The sequence below is a fragment of the Mytilus californianus genome, unplaced genomic scaffold, assembly GCF_021869535.1.
Source record: "Mytilus californianus isolate M0D057914Y unplaced genomic scaffold, xbMytCali1.0.p SCAF_6, whole genome shotgun sequence".
Lineage (NCBI taxonomy): Eukaryota > Metazoa > Mollusca > Bivalvia > Mytilida > Mytilidae > Mytilus > Mytilus californianus.
In genome coordinates, this window is record NW_026262712.1 from 73623315 (window position 1) to 73641801 (window position 18487).

The 18487-nt window shown below is 33.9% G+C and overlaps 1 protein-coding gene across 1 annotated transcript in view; it reads left to right on the forward strand.

Moving 5' to 3' along the window:
• The first annotated feature begins 787 nt into the window (after positions 1-787).
• Positions 788-18487, forward strand: part of LOC127705880 (vitelline envelope sperm lysin receptor-like) — a 29166-nt gene continuing 11466 nt past the window's right edge. Inside the window, exons 1-6 of the mRNA XM_052210244.1 lie at positions 788-858; positions 1821-1871; positions 2186-2219; positions 5430-5614; positions 7077-7237; positions 9045-9193. Coding sequence (XP_052066204.1) covers positions 856-858; positions 1821-1871; positions 2186-2219; positions 5430-5614; positions 7077-7237; positions 9045-9193 — 583 coding nt within the window. The 5' untranslated portion in view covers positions 788-855. The remainder of the gene's footprint in view (positions 859-1820; positions 1872-2185; positions 2220-5429; positions 5615-7076; positions 7238-9044; positions 9194-18487) is intronic.

Here is an 18487-nt window from a genome sequence, read left to right on the forward strand (position 1 = left end):
AGAAACATATGAAGAAAAAATTTTCAGTCTATTTGTAAGTACTGTTACCTTGACGTTTGACCTACCGACTAAAACATATATCAGAATTTGTTTTCCAAATGTCACCCCAGCTAAGTTTTGGTGAAGGTTGGACATATGATCCAAAAGATAACACACCAAAACAATAGTTTTGCGTCAATTCCATTCTATCAATTGATACTGTACTCTTGGTCTTTGATCAAGTGAATTCAAAGCCAAAAGGGGTGTTTTTCAGTTTTTTTCATCTCATTGATCATTACCAAATCAAATTTGGTAAAAGTGGGACGTATAGTCCAAAAAATAGCATCCTGAAAACCAATTTATGTCAAAATTTAAGTCTATCAGTAGCTGATTTGACTTTGGCCTTTGACCTATTAATCCTTAAAAAATATAGGTAGGTCATCCTCGCCCCTTAGTGCATGATCCTATATAGGTTTGGTAAAGGTTGGACGTATGGTTTAACAACATCTGGAAACAAAACTTTTGCCCAGATTTCATTTTTTTTCAATAAAAGTTGTGACCTTAACCGTTAACCTAATGACCCCACAGTCAATAGTGTCTTCCTTCCTCTTAAGCCATTTTTAGTAAAGATTTTCCAGAAGGCTAGACAAAGAATTCCGGGTTCCAAAATTTTGGTCGCCATTCATCATATCATTCGTCACAACTCAGCAAAAAATCTTACTCAGAAGTTTTGTTAAGTTTTAATAACTTAAGGATGGAATATCTATAGTCATTGATATCATAAAGCTCCCGTTTTACGTCCGTGCGTAACATATACACGCAATCACGTGGTTTATAACCTAAGGTGTACTTGATTATCTAGGTGGACGTTACAGGATGGTAAGTTCATCATGTTTAGAATAAAGTAATAAATGCGCCCAATCATCATTTCAATTTAAATCAATTGTATATTTTGTAAATGATCAATAAATGAGCAGACATGGTTCGTCAAATCATATGAAGCACAAACATTTCTTGGTATCTCACATGACAGAAACATGGACAGTCTATTCCTCAGATAGTATATCATTGCTATATCCAAATCATATTTATACTTTTTATAGGGATTTGTAATGGTCCGTGTTTAACGTAAAGAGCGCATCCACTAAAACCTCAACTTTTCCAAATGAACTGTATATTATTTTTCATGATTTATTTTGGAAGGATATTTAGTACTTTTTCATTAAACTTTACTCATTATTAGTACAAAATTTGTGCTCGAAACACCTGATCCAGTATTTTGATAGGTCGATTTCCGAGTCTGAGTAGGATGACCGCAATGATTTCTATACAAAATACTCCCACAATTGAATGACTATCTTTCAAATGAGGAATATTGCAAACAAACGCCAAAAATATTTTAGATCTCATAAATATATGCAAAAATATCATCTCGCGTAGATGTATTCTTATACATTTTAATAAATGTTGTCATACATTTTAATAAATGTTGTCATACATTTTAATAAATGTTGTCATACATTTTAATAAATGTTGTCATTCTATCATGAGAGGAAGAGGAACTTGTAAAAGTGAAAATTCTATTATTTTCCAATCTTAGTAAAACTGTCATATTGTAATGTGTACGTTAATATTTTCTCAATAAAAATATTGTTTACACTAAATTTTGTCATTCTAAAAGTGAATATTCATGCTTTTAATTATATATTTCTGAGCTAATATAAAATGTACTATTTTGTTTCCAATACACCAAATACAAATAACGAATATTTTTCAATTTGTATTTCAGCCCTTGTGGTTAATAAATGGACAAATGGACAATTTTTATTATTTCATTTCAGGCCTTCAAAACTCTGATGTGTATCCTGTTTGTTTTCTTCATCAAGTCACAGGTAAAGCTATATAGAAGGTTGGGAAGTAGCACGTTGTAGACCGTCTCAGCGGGTTGGGTCTAGTGGAAAACATGGTTCATATTTATATCACGTCATGATATAGATGTTATATTTGCCACTGAACGTTAATTTAGCACAAATCAATTCATCTGGGAATCCATCAATTTCAAATATTTTCCTGATACATATATTTGAAATCTTAGCTATGACTCATTCGTATTGTTAAAGACATTTAGCCTTTATGATACGAGCCTCATTTTTCCTTATGCAACATATCAACCTGATTGTTCAAATTTATCTTACATACATTGCAGATAGAAAGTCTACCACAAGGCATTGTGATCAATTGTAAGTTGATTTTTTCAAATATATTAAAATGAGTTACATAGCGTCACACGTGACAATCGGCATTTAATAAATCCAACACTTGCATTACGGCCAAAAGAAAATAGAAAAATAAAAAGAATTTCAACACGAACCATTCTAAAAGCAGGTTGAAATCATATACTCCGTAAGATTAAAACGGAAGTCATAGTGTTGGTTGTATAAGCAAGAGAAAAAACATGTCAATGTACACAAGACACGACAAAACAGAGATCAACATACGTATCCAGTGATAGACAATCGTCTACATGTCAAGCCCGTGTATAGACAATCGTCTACATGTCAAACCCGAGTATAGACAATCGTCTACATGTCAAGCCCGTGTATAGACAATCGTCTAAATGTCAAACCCGAGTATAGACAATCAGTCTACATGTCAAGCCCGTGTATAGAATATCGTCTACATGTCAAACTGGAATATAGAAAATCGTCTACATGTCAAACCCGAGTAAGACAATCGTCTACATGCCAAACTCGAATATAGACAATCGTCCACATGTCAAACCTGAGACAATCGTCCACATGTCAAACCTGAGACAATCGTCTACGTATCAATCTAAGTTAAGACAAATTATTTATAACTCAGAGATCAGAGTTCAATGAATAAGATGCAAACAGCTTTTCAACCGGCCTGTACATCTATATTTGAAAGGACCTTTTGTACATCTATGTTTGAAAGGACCTTTGTACATCTATATGCTTCTAATGGAAGTGTATGCGCTTATAATATGTTTAATGGATATGATGGTCATCTATGTGTTTTCATGGACCCCTACTAAGACATCTGAATGCTTTGTATTTTGAACATCTTTATGGTCTAATAGAGATCTGTACGTCTGTAGATATGTTTTAATGAGCATTTGCCGAATTGTTTTTAAAGGACATCTGTACACATGTTTTAATAGACCTCAGCACAAATACATGTTTTAACTGACCCCTGTACATAATTATATGTTTGAATTTGAATAGACCTCTGCACCCAGATAAGTTTAAATAGACCTCTGTACACATATGTTTTAATGGAACTCTGCACATATATATATGTTTTAATGGATCTCTGTACATATGCTATTTAAAGTTTTGTACATGTATATGTTTTAATGGACCTCTGCACATTTATGTTTGAATAGACCTCTGCACCCATATAAGTTTTAATAGACCTCTGTACATACATGTATTTTAATGACCTATGCACATATCACGTGTTACTAATTGAAATATTTACATCTACTAGTATATAAAGGTCTTCTGTTTTATGATGCAGTATAATATGTTTTCCAACAGTTTTTAGAATATTAAGTTCAAGTTGTGTTTTCCAACTGTTTTTAAAAATATTAAAGTCAAAGTTGTGTTTTTCATTTTTTTTTGCGTCCGTTTGTCCATAGTTTAAGTTTTGAGTGTTTCTTGTTCGAATGTTTTCTTTTGTTTGTCCTTGTACCTTTGTCGTTGATTACAATTTGATTCGTTCGTTTATTGTTCACTTGATTTAGAATTGTAAATTTCATTTAAAAGAATTAATATAAAAGTAAGAAGATGTGACATGATTGCCAATGAGATAACTATCAACCAGAGACCAGACGACGAAGCTGTAACCAAATATATATAGGTCGTCGCATAGCATATGGCCTTTAACAATGAGCAAAACCCTTACCACACAGTAGACTCCGGCATGGCAAAATGTAAAACTTTTCAAATGTGAAAAAACGACCATATTTATGTACAAAGCAATAAACGCATTCTCTGCACTATACATCGAAATATATTTTGAATCAAAGACAGTACTCATAGGTTTATACCAAATATTTTCCAAAAGTAGAAATTCTGTATATGTAGGCAAAAAACAAATGTACTAGCTTTACTATTTATCCTAAGGCTACTTCTCTATATATATTCTTTTAGCGTGACGTTTTGGTCCTGGTCGTATAGTATAGATGACTGGTTCAGCTCTTCTTCCATTGATATGTACATCCTGTTTAGATAATGTACCAATTGTGTTTTAACATTCAGTTCAAATCCAAATACCTTCAAGTTGATAATTTTGCATTTTCGGGTGAAATATCTTTTAAATAGTTGGAAGCTGGGTTTTCCTGGTAAAATATCCTGGTCTTGTATATCAAAATTGCAAAATTCCGTTTATTTTAGTGGTAAAATTGCTTAATTATTCTACTTTATAATCCAAATGACGGATGAAGGTGTCTTAAATCATTACGCAAAGCCCTACGCGCACTGATCAAAGGAACAAGGCTTTCATTGCCGTTCGTGCTCTACAATTCACAGTGCGGCAAAATTTGAAAGACGATGTGTATTTCATTAGTAAAGTGTGAATCTGAAACAATAGTTAAACCCTATTATACTTGCGCGATAATTTTTTTTCTTTTGATAGCTGTCCAAAAACCACTTTTCGTAGGACCAATTATATGTCTTTTTGCCTTGGATGCGCGATTCTTTTATAAGTTGTTATTGGCTTGAAACTAGCTTTCAGTAACTGCGAGTACTCTCAGACCGGTATTTTGTTTGTTTTACTTTGTATCGATCTGATGAGTCAAGCCCTTTTCAACTTATTTTTATAGTTTGTTCTTATGTTTTGCTGTTCACCACTGTCCCAGGTTAAGGGGAATGTTTGGTGCCCTCAAAGATGTTTAAACCCGCCACATTCTGTATGTGTCTGTCCCAAGTCAGGAGTCATTCATTGGTTGTCGTTTGTTATTGTATATACCATATTTGTTTTTCTTTTATTGTTTTGTACGCAAACCATGTCGTTGGTTTTCTCATTTGAATTGTTTTACATTTTGTTATGTTGGTCCTTTTTTATAGTTTTCTTTGCGGTATGGATTTTGCTCATTATTAAAGGCCTTACGGCGACCTATATATAGTTGCTAACTTGGTGATAAATTAAATGGCCGACATGGTGCAATAGTCAAGGTTGTCTACTATTGCTATTATTTCACCTTGTCCTTGTTTTTACCAACGTTACATGCAGCTGACGGGTGTCGAATTGCATATGTTTCAGATATACACTAACTACCATCTTTCATGTCTTGGTAGGTTCAATGTGTATATGATTTTTGTAATTAACTTATATATTTTGTTATCCATCGTCTGTACTTCATGATAAATTATTGTGTAGTTGTGGAAAAAATTATATAACATTTCCTATATATAATACAATTTCAGTTGATATAGAGTGCGGCGAAAGCATAAATGATACAGCTAACATCACATTTCTCACCGACGTGGATTACGTCACAGGTGTCGCCTTATGTAATGGAACGGAAGTAATACTGACCCCTATCGATGACTTTCGATCAACAATTAATGCCAGTTACCCAGGAGGACCAGAAGTCGGATGTATATTTTTGGTAAATTATTTATGACAGAGCTGGGACTATTATACTAATTAGTATAATAGTCCCTGGACAGAGGGGTCACAAGCGATGTGTGCAGACTTAAATCGACATAAAAAGGCTATGTAGATTTATTTATATATGCTCATCTTGACTTAAAGGACCATGTGAGCTGTTATCGGCATTTTGAGTCTCAGTTTCTTCCCAAATTAACTTCTTTAAAACCGGACTGACGCGGAAAGAATCAACTATTTTTATAGAAGTTATGCTCCTTGAAATAGAAATATATTTTAAATAACAATGTGAGCGACCTCTTGCCTACACTTCTTGTAAGATATTTATTACAAGTAAAAAACATGTTTTTTTAGCTATTGCCCTTCAGCAGATAAAATATGTGCAACGCGGGGGACATTGGAATGCTGTTCTTTAATGTTGGGTGTAAATGGCTGAAAAACACATCTCCAGCGTAGTTATATGGATACGTATTGAAGAACTATATAAAAATGAGGAGATCCACCAGAGTTCAAATAAAGTGGATGCAAGCAATTATAGGCAAACGGTATAAAAATCCCCGCCATGAAAAATGTGAAACAATTCAAACGAGAAAACCAACGGCCTAATTTATAACAAAAGAATTTACGAAAAACATATGACAGACATGAACCTACGACAACATCTGAACTACAGGCTCCTGGCATGGGACAGGTACATAGAACGTGGCGGAGTTAAACATGTTTGTGAGCGCTCATCCCTCCCCTTACCTGGGACAGTGGTGTAACAGCATAACATAAGAACTTTAAAAATCAGTAGCAATTGGCTTAGTTAAAAAAAATCAGTGTGTCCATTTAAGTAAGACTCTAGAAGCTTTTTTCAACCAAATAGTTGCAGGTAACATGAATTTTTGTGTTTTTGTTTTCGACAACATTATTTTGGAAAAGTTCACAAGACGGGCAGGTTTCTATGTAGACAATACTGTATCGAGAACAAAAATGTATAGTCGGTTTATATTTTATACTTACAAATATAAAGCATTAAATGGATAACAGAAATAACTAAATATACTGAACAGTACAATAGGCCACACTAAACACTAACACCTAACCTAATGATCGCAAAAAGTTGGTTATAACTAATCTATAATCTATTATACAAATTACCGTTTTATTAACAGGAATTTAGCATATCAGAAAGGCAATATTCGGCAGTCTGCATGTATGTTTATCCCTTTCATTTTATTGATGCCTTATATTTGTGGCTAATCATGATTTCGCTTGACATTTATTTCATTAGTAAATACAATTATATTTACCGGTTTTTACTGTTTTGCGATATTTCCATTAATACAGAAGAAAATATACTCGATCAACAGACCGAATAACCATGTAGCCATATGCATAAGCTAAAAGACGTTTGCGAATCAAGTCGATTACTTCTTGTACATACAATACTGACAGCAGTAGTTTTGTTTTTATATTAGAGAACTTACGGACCTGGAATAGATGTCTATAGCGTGAACATTGAAGTTGCTCACAACGTAAATGGTACATTAATTCAAAATGCTGACGATGTATATTCTTTAACATGTTCGTTTGGAGATGAAATAGATGGACATGCCAATGCAAGGGAAATCGATGACAGGTATGATACTTCTATACATTTTCTCTATGAGGTCTAAAAAATATACGGAATATTATTAAATGAGTAGAATACAACAAATAAAAGTTTGAATTCAAAGCACTAGAGTGAAATAATGGAACTTACAATACAATTAATGATGTAATCAATGTCAGATCTAAACAAAAAATGGGGAGGGGGCGCCAACAGAAAATGTGGCAAAAAAAACCAACTAAAATTTTTAGTTATAAAAAGTATTCAAATTGAAAGATGTTGTTTGACTTGCCAAATCGCTTCCAAGTATTCCTCCAATCATCTACGAAATTAACATAACTTTTCAGGTACAAATTTCCACTTAATAGAAAAACAAAGGATATGGGTATCCAACCATGACACAAAATCAGTACATGCACAACAAACTTTGAAAACACACAAATACTTCACAAAACTTTTCGACTTTTATAGTAATTAGTCATTATTTTTGTCGAGCCTGCGACTTTTGTCGCAAAAGCGAGACATAGCGATCCTACATTCCGTCGTCGGCGGCGTCCACAAATATTAACTCTGTGGTTAAAGTTTTTCAAATTTTAATAACTTTCTTAAACTATCCTGGATTTCTACCAAACTAGGACAGAAGCTTGTTTATGATCATAATATAGTATCCAGAAGTAAATTTTGTAAAAAAAAATCCGGTTTATCCGTATTTTACTTATAAATGGACTTAGTTTTTCTGCCAGTCAACATTACATTCACTCTGTGGTTAAAGTTTTAATAACTTTCTTAAACTATCCTGGATTTGTACCAAACTTGGAAGAAGCTTGTTTATGATCAAAAGCTAGTATTTAGAAGGGAATTTTGTTTTTCCGTATATTACTTATAAATGGACTTAGTTTTCGTTCCAGTTAACATTACATACAGTCTGCAGTTAAAGTTTTTAAAACATTTATTAGATTCATAAACCATCCTGGATTCTTACCAAACTTGAACAGAAGCTTCTTACAATCAAAAGATAGTATCTAGAGGAAAATTTTTAATAATTATTTCCCCATTTTTGTTGAGCCTGCGACGAACAACAAAAGTAGGCGAGACACTGGGTTCCGCGGAACCCTTACGAATTTTATTAGGGGACCGGATCAACAATTACAGCATTCAATCTATCTCGGGGTGAATCAGTTTTACACTAAACTGATGCAGTTACTAAATTAAATTATATAAATGTCAAGGATGCTTATCAGTGTAATAAAAGTAGTTGTTATATTTTATAGATTCACACCGACCGTGCGAGGGCTGTATAGCCAGTCAAGGTCGTTAAAAACTTCCATCATCATATATTCACGCAATATTTTGCTAGACAAAACTAAGTGGCGGATCCAGAAATTTTTATAAGTGGGGGCCCACTGACTGCCTAAGATGGGGCCCGCTCCAGTCATGCTTCAGTGATTCCCTATATAATCAACCAAATTTTTCCCTAAATCCGCCTCTGAAACTAGCTTCATTAGGCGCGTATAGCCATTCAGGTGAAATCGGAGGTTGAAATGATATTTTTGCAGCTAATCGTACATAACGTTCAAACAGATCAAACTGTGTTGTGTAAATAGTATGAAGTTCTAGAGTATCTAACTGGTGCATCCAAAATATCTCTCTTTGTTCTCTTCTTTGTGTGTCCCAATTTTGGTAAGCCTCTATTATCACACTTCTTAAGAACAAGACATTCTTTTGAAAATATCACCTTTCAAATAGAGGTTAACAAAAAGATAGGACACACAAAGTAGAAATCCAAAATCAATACACTGTACCTATGGTATAATGTTCACACAAACCTCTGTTTCAGTCACTTTCCTGCTAAAGCTTTAACTACTGTAAAAGCAAGCAATGTAACAACTAATCTGACGCTTGATGTTGTCGATTACGATGGAGTTTCATTAACAGGGAAATTAATACCACTCGGAAAAAATATCCGACTAAAAGCTGAAATATCAGGTAAGTGCATAACAGTTTTTCGAACCAGTTTGACACTCTCCTTCTACCCGATGGATGGAGGAACGGAATAGGACGAGTTTAGACCGAGTGCCAGTTTGAGTGAGACATGAAAATACGAATGACTATAATTTCCTTACTGGTTATTATATATATAGATTGATACAGATCATTTTCTTTATCATTTTATGTTGTGTATAAAAGTTTTTGGCTTGATGGTTTGTAATACAGTTGGCGAGTATTGAGATTAAAGTTGCCATTAAGCCTTATTAGAGATTACCAATAACATGACACGTACGTATGATCCCTAATGGGAACGGTAATTGTCAACCTATGCATTTTGTTAAATTCGTTGTTATAGTTTAAACAAACTGTTTCAAGACTTTTAAAATCACACACTGGAATTTTCGTCAATACTAAATATTCTGACGACGAAAAATGAAAGAAATCATGTATTTTTTTTCATCACTTGGATCTTCAGATTCCCGCCTTAATTTTCACTGACATAAGATCACGTATAAACACGTATCAATTACCTATCATACGACCAATTTGAGTTATCTTTTATGGTTTTGATTATGACAATTATTTTTCAATATACGTGACTTTGCTGATGAACGCTCTAATATTCTATATTTTACATGATTATTTTTTCGTTATCCGATGTTCTTTCTTTTTGCGTGAACACGCCTATATATTGGTGAGTTTGGTAGTAGCCTGGCATCATGACCCTAACTTATACTTCGTCGATCAGCAGTGAGCCAGGATCCCAGGCTAGTTTTGGTAGCTTCTTCTTTCTTCTTTCGTAATTCCCTCCTGTTTAGGAGCACTCGGATGAGACCGATAAATTATAACAGTATCTGTACATTAAAACACAATAAATTCTCTGTAAAATATGAATGAACAGTATCCCCCACCATAATATCCAGTGTATATACAACAAGTCGTGAGTTTATATATAAGCATTTATATAGGGATTTTAAAAGTAATGTAATGTTAAAATGGCAAGATACAGAAATAAATTACATGTTCGTTAGGCTTGGGAATTATAATTTTAAAAGTAAGTGTTTTATAAATGCAATATTAAAATCAGAAGCATGATTAACTTTGATGTTTAGTAGTGTTATTTAGATAGGTTTAACGTTAGTTTAAAATGCCAAGAGATAATATAATTAGCATGTTCGTTTAGCTTGGGAATCATAATTTTCAAGGTAAGTGTCCTTATTAGATGTAATTTATAAAATCTAAAATCATGACTATGATGTTTGAGTAGCATTATTTTGATTGGTTTAATAATGTTCATATGGAATACTACATTTAAGATTTAAGATATGAGACTGACTTGACCATACACAGGGATTTACCCCCTCATGCCACACACTAGCTATACATTAGTAGTAATGTTCATTCTTTTCATGTGGATTAGGTGGCAGTAGTCCCTTGATTTCATTTCTAATGTTCTAAGTATCATTTTGTCATTTGGGAGAATGTTCCTTTCAACAAAACTTTGACAGTCTATCAATAGTTCCGTGGTGGCCATTTTGTTATTGAAATTGATTGTCCATACTCTACTTCCAATTTTACTAACAACATATTCTTTTATCTGTTGAAAATGAAATTTTCGAATGTGTCTATACGCTGGGCAGCTTGTTAGAAGGTGTTGAAGATCTTCGGCTTCAAGTTTACATATTGGGCAGGTAGGATTTACTTTTAAGGTTTGAAGCATGTAAGTTCCAGTTAACATGCGTACTTTTGTTGTTGCTTTTCTGAATCTTTGACGGTGCTTGATATTGTATCCCATACGTTGTGAGTTTGCCCAATATTTAGGTTTCTTTTTGAAAGCAATTTGAGTGTTGATTTTTCTTCACAATCTGCTTTGAGTTTAACTGGCCAGTGAGATGAAATAACTGTTCGAACGATGTTTTTCCAGTCTAGTTTGTTGTAATGTTGATTCATTATTTCGTTGAATGATGGGAGTTGATACATGTCCAGTATGTCATTTATTCTTTTGAAGAAGCTATTTGGTCGACCTGCTGTATGTTGCCTATATGCAATCTCTCGTATCGAGTTATTGTGACTCATTGCTATTGAGTGTAAAAGACTCAGCTGTCTTTTGTGGAGCTCAGCAGTTATTGGCAGTGCTTCCAGAAGCAATAGACTGCTGATGTAGCTGTTCTATTTGGAAGTGATTGGATATGCTTCAGAGTGCTAAGATGAAAACTGCATAGTGCTATTTTGTCTTTGTTTTGGAGATATAAGGTTTCTACACCATATAGAAGACGTGGAATGACGTAGACTTGGTAAATCATGCATGAAGTTCTTGGGTTGAGTCCATTTGTACCGTGAACGCCAGTCTTGATCAGGGAGTATAGTGTTCTTCGTGCTAGTGATAACCTGTCATTGATATTAAATTTTAGTTTCCTCAGATCTTGTTCTTTTAAGACCTAGATGTGTTGTTTCTGATTTAAATTCCATAATGTTATCGCTTAAAGTAAAATTTTCTGTTGTTTGCTGTATTCTTTCACTAGTTCGTTTGTTGACACTTTTAACTATTGTATTGCTTTTTATTGGATGGATTAAGAATCTATGGTAGCTAGAGTAATCTTACACCGTGTTGAGCATTTCTTGCATTTCGTTTTGGTCATTTGATAGCAGTACAATATCATCTGCACAGATAGGACACCCTGTATATGTATTCCCTATAGATATTCCCATGTTATGAGCTTCTAGTTCTGAGAGTAACTCATTGATATATTGTTTGTATAGATGTGAAGATAAGATTCCACCCTGTCTTACTCCCTGATCAATACTAAACGACAGACTTGTGTCTTCTTGCCATTTCACAGTTGAGGTGACACCATTGTACATATCCTCAATAACATCCCAATATTCAATATCTACTCCTAGATAGTAGAGTTTGTCTAGCAAGATTTGATGATTGACCACATCAAATACTTTTTGAATGTCTAGTGTTGTTATAAATAATAAATCTTTTCCTTTGATTTCTGAGTATACTTCTGATAATATCAGCGCCGCCATATTAGGTGAGAGTCCTTCAGTAAAAACGAATTGTAGGTTTGATTGATTGATATTCTTTAAACCTGCCTTTTCAATCAGCACATACTCATATACTTTCCCATGAGCAGATGTAACTGTTATGCCTCTGTAATTTGTAGCTTGGGTTATATTTCCCCTTTTTTGGAACCGGCGTTATTACACCCGTTTTAAAGCTGCTTGCTACTTTTCCTTCCTCAAAGATCTGGTTGAAAATGTTTTGGTATATATGGGTTATTTCATTTACTGCATACTTGATATGTTCAGCTGTGATACCATATTCATCAGGCGACTTTCCATTTTTAAGTTTTTGAATGGCATTTAATATTTCTTGTTGGGTAACTAGTATTTTCTTTTTGGTAATATTTTTTGAGACCTCTTTAATTAAATTGCACCTATTTGTGCTGCAAGTAAGTAATTCGTCTTTGAAATTTGGATTTTCTTGTGGAGTAGCTAGATTTTCGAAGTAGTCTGCAAAAGTTTCTCTTTGACTTGAAGGCGTTTTTGCTGTTTTAACGCCATCTATCAGAATTTCAGGAGCATTATTCTTTACACTGGATTGATTTCGCTTGATCAGTTGGAAAAAAGCCTTATCATTTGAGTCCTTTTCTAATCTTTGCAGAAATTGTTCTTTTTCTATCGCTGCTTCTTTCCGTTGTTGACGACGTAGAGCCCGTTTTGCTGATTTTTTCTTCACAAAAAGTATATGGTTGTTTCTTGGTCGCCCGGCAATCTCCCATTCTCTGTGCTTCTGTTTGCTGGTTTGTATCAGCTGTCGTACTTTTGGCGAGGCTTTGGTTTTTGAATCCAGTTAGCTTAATGAGTTATTTTGGTACTACTTTGTCCGCTGTTTTGTGAAGGATGAAGGTAAGTTGGTTTACTTTTTCGTTCACATCACAGTCGTTCCAGTTACAAGTTGCTATCATCTGGTTGAGTATGTTTCTTTATTCTTTCTTGTCAGTTTTTTCCCATAAAAGTTTGTAAGTTGTGTGGCTTTTCTTTCCTTTTTTCACTTCTGCCTTTAATCTTTTTGTTAAATTGGCTATGACCGGCAGATGTGACGATGAGTTAATAGGATCTTGTTGCATTACCATGGCAGTATTAATAACATCGTTGTTTGAAAATATGTAATCTATTTGTGAAGTTGATTTGCCGTCGTTATGATAGAAGGTTGAACTTATATCACAGAAAATAAGTTCCAGCCCTGTAAAATTTGTTCCGGAACTAATTTTTAAACCAAATGTGAAATAAGTTCCGGAACAAATATCACAGCTCCATGAATTTCGTTCCGATATAAATTGTTTTAAAAAAAGTCAGATGAATTCCCGTTATAAAAGTTAAAAATTTTTGAAATATCAAATAAGGTCAGCATATCTGTTGTAAGTAGATAATATGATTAAAAAACAAATGCACAATTAAGATCAAAATTAAGATTTACAACGGTGATAAAAAAATTTAAACACCATGACTATTTAATGTTTGCAGTTTTAGCCGTCTTGTTTTGTTTTTGGCAATTTTCACATTGTTGAACATATTGCTTTGTATCACTCACAATACCTTTCCAGTAATATCTTTCTGTTATCTTATTGACGGTTTTATTAAGACCTTGGTGCCCACTATGGTCATGGCACAAGTTTAAAATACTTTGGACTTTGTCTTTTGTAACTACAAGTCTTTTGGTTAACTGACCAGTAGTTTTGTTATTCTCAATATAATACAAATGTTCATCTTCAACTATGAAATTTTTCTGTGTGATTTTTCGAATTCTTCTTTTTTCTGCATCATTTGTTTCATTTGGATATTTTTTTTCAAGAATGTAATTAAATATTTTCCTATACTCCAAAGGATCTATATTGGATGTTTACACTTTTTATTATTATATATTATCAATGTAGTGCTAGTTTTATAATGTACTTGAATGATAACTTTAAAACTCATTAATGACAATGCTCATTATTAAAGATAAGTTGTATAACCAGTGGAACATATTTCACAGATTAGGAACTTATTTCACCAAGTAAGGAACAAATTTCATAGAATAGGAACTTATTTCACAATTTAAGGAACAAATTTCATAAACCCAGAACTTATTTTACCAGGTAAAGTGTGGAACTTATTTAATAGAGATGGAACAAATTAAATAGAAATTGTCTGTGAAAAAAGTTTTCCCGGGATATATTTCATGTGATATTTGTTCCACTGGAACTTTTATCACAGGAACAAATTTTGGCTCACATAAGCCTGTAAAATGTCTAGATGAGCTTGATAGTCTACGTCGGAGTTGGATTTTTTCGTTGGCATGTACACATTCACTAGACAGGTAGCTTTGTTCATAGTTTGAATTTCTATGGCTATTATTCTTCATTTCCGTCTTCTATTTTTTTTTCATGAGAGTCCAAAGATGATGGCCAAAGAATTGCAACAATCCCCCTCCCCCCCTTCCTCTTGGTATTTGAAAGTTTGATATTGGATCGTTAACATCATGACATCGACTATGATTCAAAATGTCTGGTATATGTTTATCAATATAGTCCTTTTCAAAAGTCCAAAGCCAGTGTTCCTGTATACAGATAAATGCATGTTTTTGAGACAACTTTTCTAGAATTTTCATATTTGCCTTTACACCCTCAATGTTACATGTTATGACATCTATATCCTGGTAAGTTTGTTTTCCATTTGTATTGGGTCTAGAACTGGAGGAATTTTCTTGAGGCTTGGAATTGCTAAAAAATGATGATTCGGTTGGCGATTTTGAGCCACTGCTTGTTCTTCTATGTGCTTGATGGCCTCTCTTAAGTCTAGTTCTTTTGGTTGCTTTATTTCCTTTGTCTCTTTGCTGTGGAGTTTTTTTATTTTCTTTGGTCTTGCTCCGTTGTTAGCTTCTGTCGATTCTTTCTTATGAGTTTCCAGGTCATTTTTTTGTGGCATATTTATGTAAGCTGTGGTCTGTTCTTCCAGGTTATCTTTTTCTGGTTGGGATGAGTCAGTAGAATATTGGGGGGGGGGGGGGGTACAGATGTTTCTATGTTCTGAGCTTGGTATGAATGTATATTTGGAGGATTTGTATTGAAGCCACTTTGCATATATGTTCGTGGTGGTATTCCTAGACCACTCAAATGGTTACTAGTTTGATATTGGGTTCTTTGGTTTGGAGGTTGGATGAAGGATGGTACATGTATCTGATGATGAAATGGCGGGGGTTGTTGCAATAATGTTGGTGTGGGTTGCCCCATTTGTTGGTTCATAAACTGGTGTGGTCTGAAAGTAGGCATTGGCGGTGGTATATGAAAAGAAGTGGGAATATATGTCCCTGTTGCTGGATTCACTGTATACATTCCATGATTGTATGGCTGGTATTGTCCAGGCGGTGGCATTGTTGCCTGTTTTAAGAGTATACTTTACTGTAGTTGCATTGCCATTTGTGTGGTCAGTGCTGTATTCATGCACATATGTTGAGTAAGCTGGAACTCATGCATTTTTACATTGTTCATAATTTGTTGAATTTGGCAGCTATTGTTGTTTGAGTTACATCCATTACTTTCGTGGCAGGTGTTTGTATAATTCTGTTCTTGGCTGCTCATGGATGATGTTTGTTCTCTTCGTTCTAGATGAGATAGCCTCTTTTCCATTATTTCTATTGTTTTATCTCGTTCTTTTAATTTTCTTTCAAGATCTATTATATAACTTCTTTGTGATGAATCCATGGCTTTTGATTGTTGCCTTTTATTAAGACCAGTATTCTTGGTAGCTTTAGCTTGTTTGGCAGTAACTTTTTGTTGTTCATTTGGCATAAAGTTGGATGCGTTGGTTATTTGTACTATCTGCCCATTTTGCTGTTATGTAGAGGTTGTCATGTCAGTATAGCTCGGATAAACCCGTGCTGACTGATTGGAAACCTGTTTGTTACATTCTTCTTCTATTTGAGGTGTAATTTCAGATACCGCTATAGCTATTGTATGGATATCAGTAATATCAATTGTAGTATCGGTGCATCTCGGAAAAGCCTGTGCCAGTTGTGATGTGGTAGTTTTATTTGGCGTAATACCAGTTATTGATTTAACTATTGGGGGAAGGTTTGTGTTGTCATAATCAGTTCAAGTGTAGCTCGGAAAAACCCGTGCTGACTGGGGCGTGGAAGCTTGATTAGGTTCTTGTTCGATGCTCTGTTGTAGCGTAGATACATCCATAGTATTATCCATGTCTTTTAGAAGTTGATACAATTGGTTATCTATTCATTGTTTGCATATATATGATATGCTATGATCTATTTTCTGGACTTGGGTTTTTGTAAGTCCTACACATTCAAAATGTAGCCAATCATTACATTCTTCGCATTCAATGGTGTCGCCTTCAGCCGGTTTTTGACATACTGGACAGATATCTATACTTTCCACTTCTGTTTGTATGCTATCATTTGTATTAACTTCTATTTGGTTAGATTGTACACATTCTTTGGTTTCAGTAGTTAATTTTGGATTTTTAGCAGCAATTTGTTGGTGCTCAGTTTGACCTTGTTTTATGTTTCGAACAATTGAATTTTCAATTTTGTAGTTAAGCTCATTAAGGTTGTTACAATTTGCATCTATTGCTTCTTTTATTTTGGGCAAGATGTTTTCAATGAATGAATTCAGCTTTGATCCATTAACAAGAAAGGAAGTGCTTGTATGGTAGCAATTAATAGTGAATTTTAGTTTATTTCCTGGCTTTCCAGTTTTGAGTTGGTTAAGAACACGAAATCTAGTGTCTACTTCAGCAATATTCAGGCCAAGCCCTCTGTGTATAGAAATAGCAAGCCATTCTTTGTCCCTGTAGTTCTTAAGGATAACAGGTAGCTTTGCTTTTGTTAATTCATATGCTGCTGTGCTCATGTACATCCTGAAATTATCATTTTGTTTCATTACAGTTTGCAGATGTTCTGTATTGCAATTTGTGCGTTTCTTTTCTAGCGCTTTATCAACATTGAGCTTGTATGGTTTAGATGTTTCATTTACTAAGTTTGGAGTTTTCTGTGGACTCAAGCTTGATCTGGTAAGGTTGGTTCTTGAATTACATTGGCTTTTACGCAAAGTTTTTCCCCCACTGTCTTCAAGTGTTGTTATCTCCGTATTAGTGCTCTTTTCTTGTTTTCGCAGATATAAGGTGTTTTATCAGTATAGCTCAGAAAAACCCGTGCTGACTGATGTGTAGATGTTCAGTATAGCTCGGAAAATACCCGTGCTGACTGACGTGCAGATGTTCAAGTATATTCGCGTTATACAAATAGCTCTGAGTGTTTTAGTGTTTATTGTTTCAAATTCTAGATAGCAATATGAGGTTGTTTATCAGTATAGCTTGGAAAATACCCGTGCTGACTGGTATGAAGAAGTTCAGTATAGCTCGGAAAATACCCGTGCTGACTAATGTGCAGATGTTCAGTATATTCACGCAGACAAATAGCTTGTGTTTATTGTTTAAATTTTCTAGATAAAAATATGAGGTTGTTTATCAGGACAGCTTGGAAAATACCTATGCTGACTGATGTGAAGATGTTCAGTATATTCAGTATATTCACAGAAGACGAATAGCTAGTGGTTATTTTTCAATTTCTATACAAGAATATGAGGTTGTTTATCAGTATAGCTCGGAAAATACCCATGCTGACTGGTGTGCAGATGTTTAGTATATTCAAGTTAGACAAATACTAGTGTTTATTGATTCAATTTTCTAGATTGGAATATGAGGTTGTTTATCAGTATAGCTCGCAAGTTTTAACAGTTTATACGTTGACGAAAATTATATGCAACAAATTAGCACCAATTATCAGAGATGCACACAAATGAATTGGTATCTAAATGTTAAACTGTAGTGAATGAAAAACACAATAGTTGCATGGTTTCAATTCACAAAGTTTCTAAAATCTTATCATCTCACAAAAAACGTAATTGATTTTTTACAATAATTATTTAATTACTACGCTAATTATTTTATACCGTTTAGTATTGTTTTATAAGTCTCTGCTTATACTTTGTAAAGCAATATAACACAAAATGGAAAATTAGACTTGTTGAAGAGAATAATTTGACAGAACAATGTCCATCAGTAAATACTTGACATTTGTGTTTATTGATAGTGTATCTCAAATTTTCAGAAAAAGATTTATTAACAGGATTGTATGTTAATTAAATTTCAATTCTTTTTTTTTCTGTTATTTAAATAGTTCAACCCTGCATGCAGGATCTAAAAGAGGGACGAAAGATACCAGAG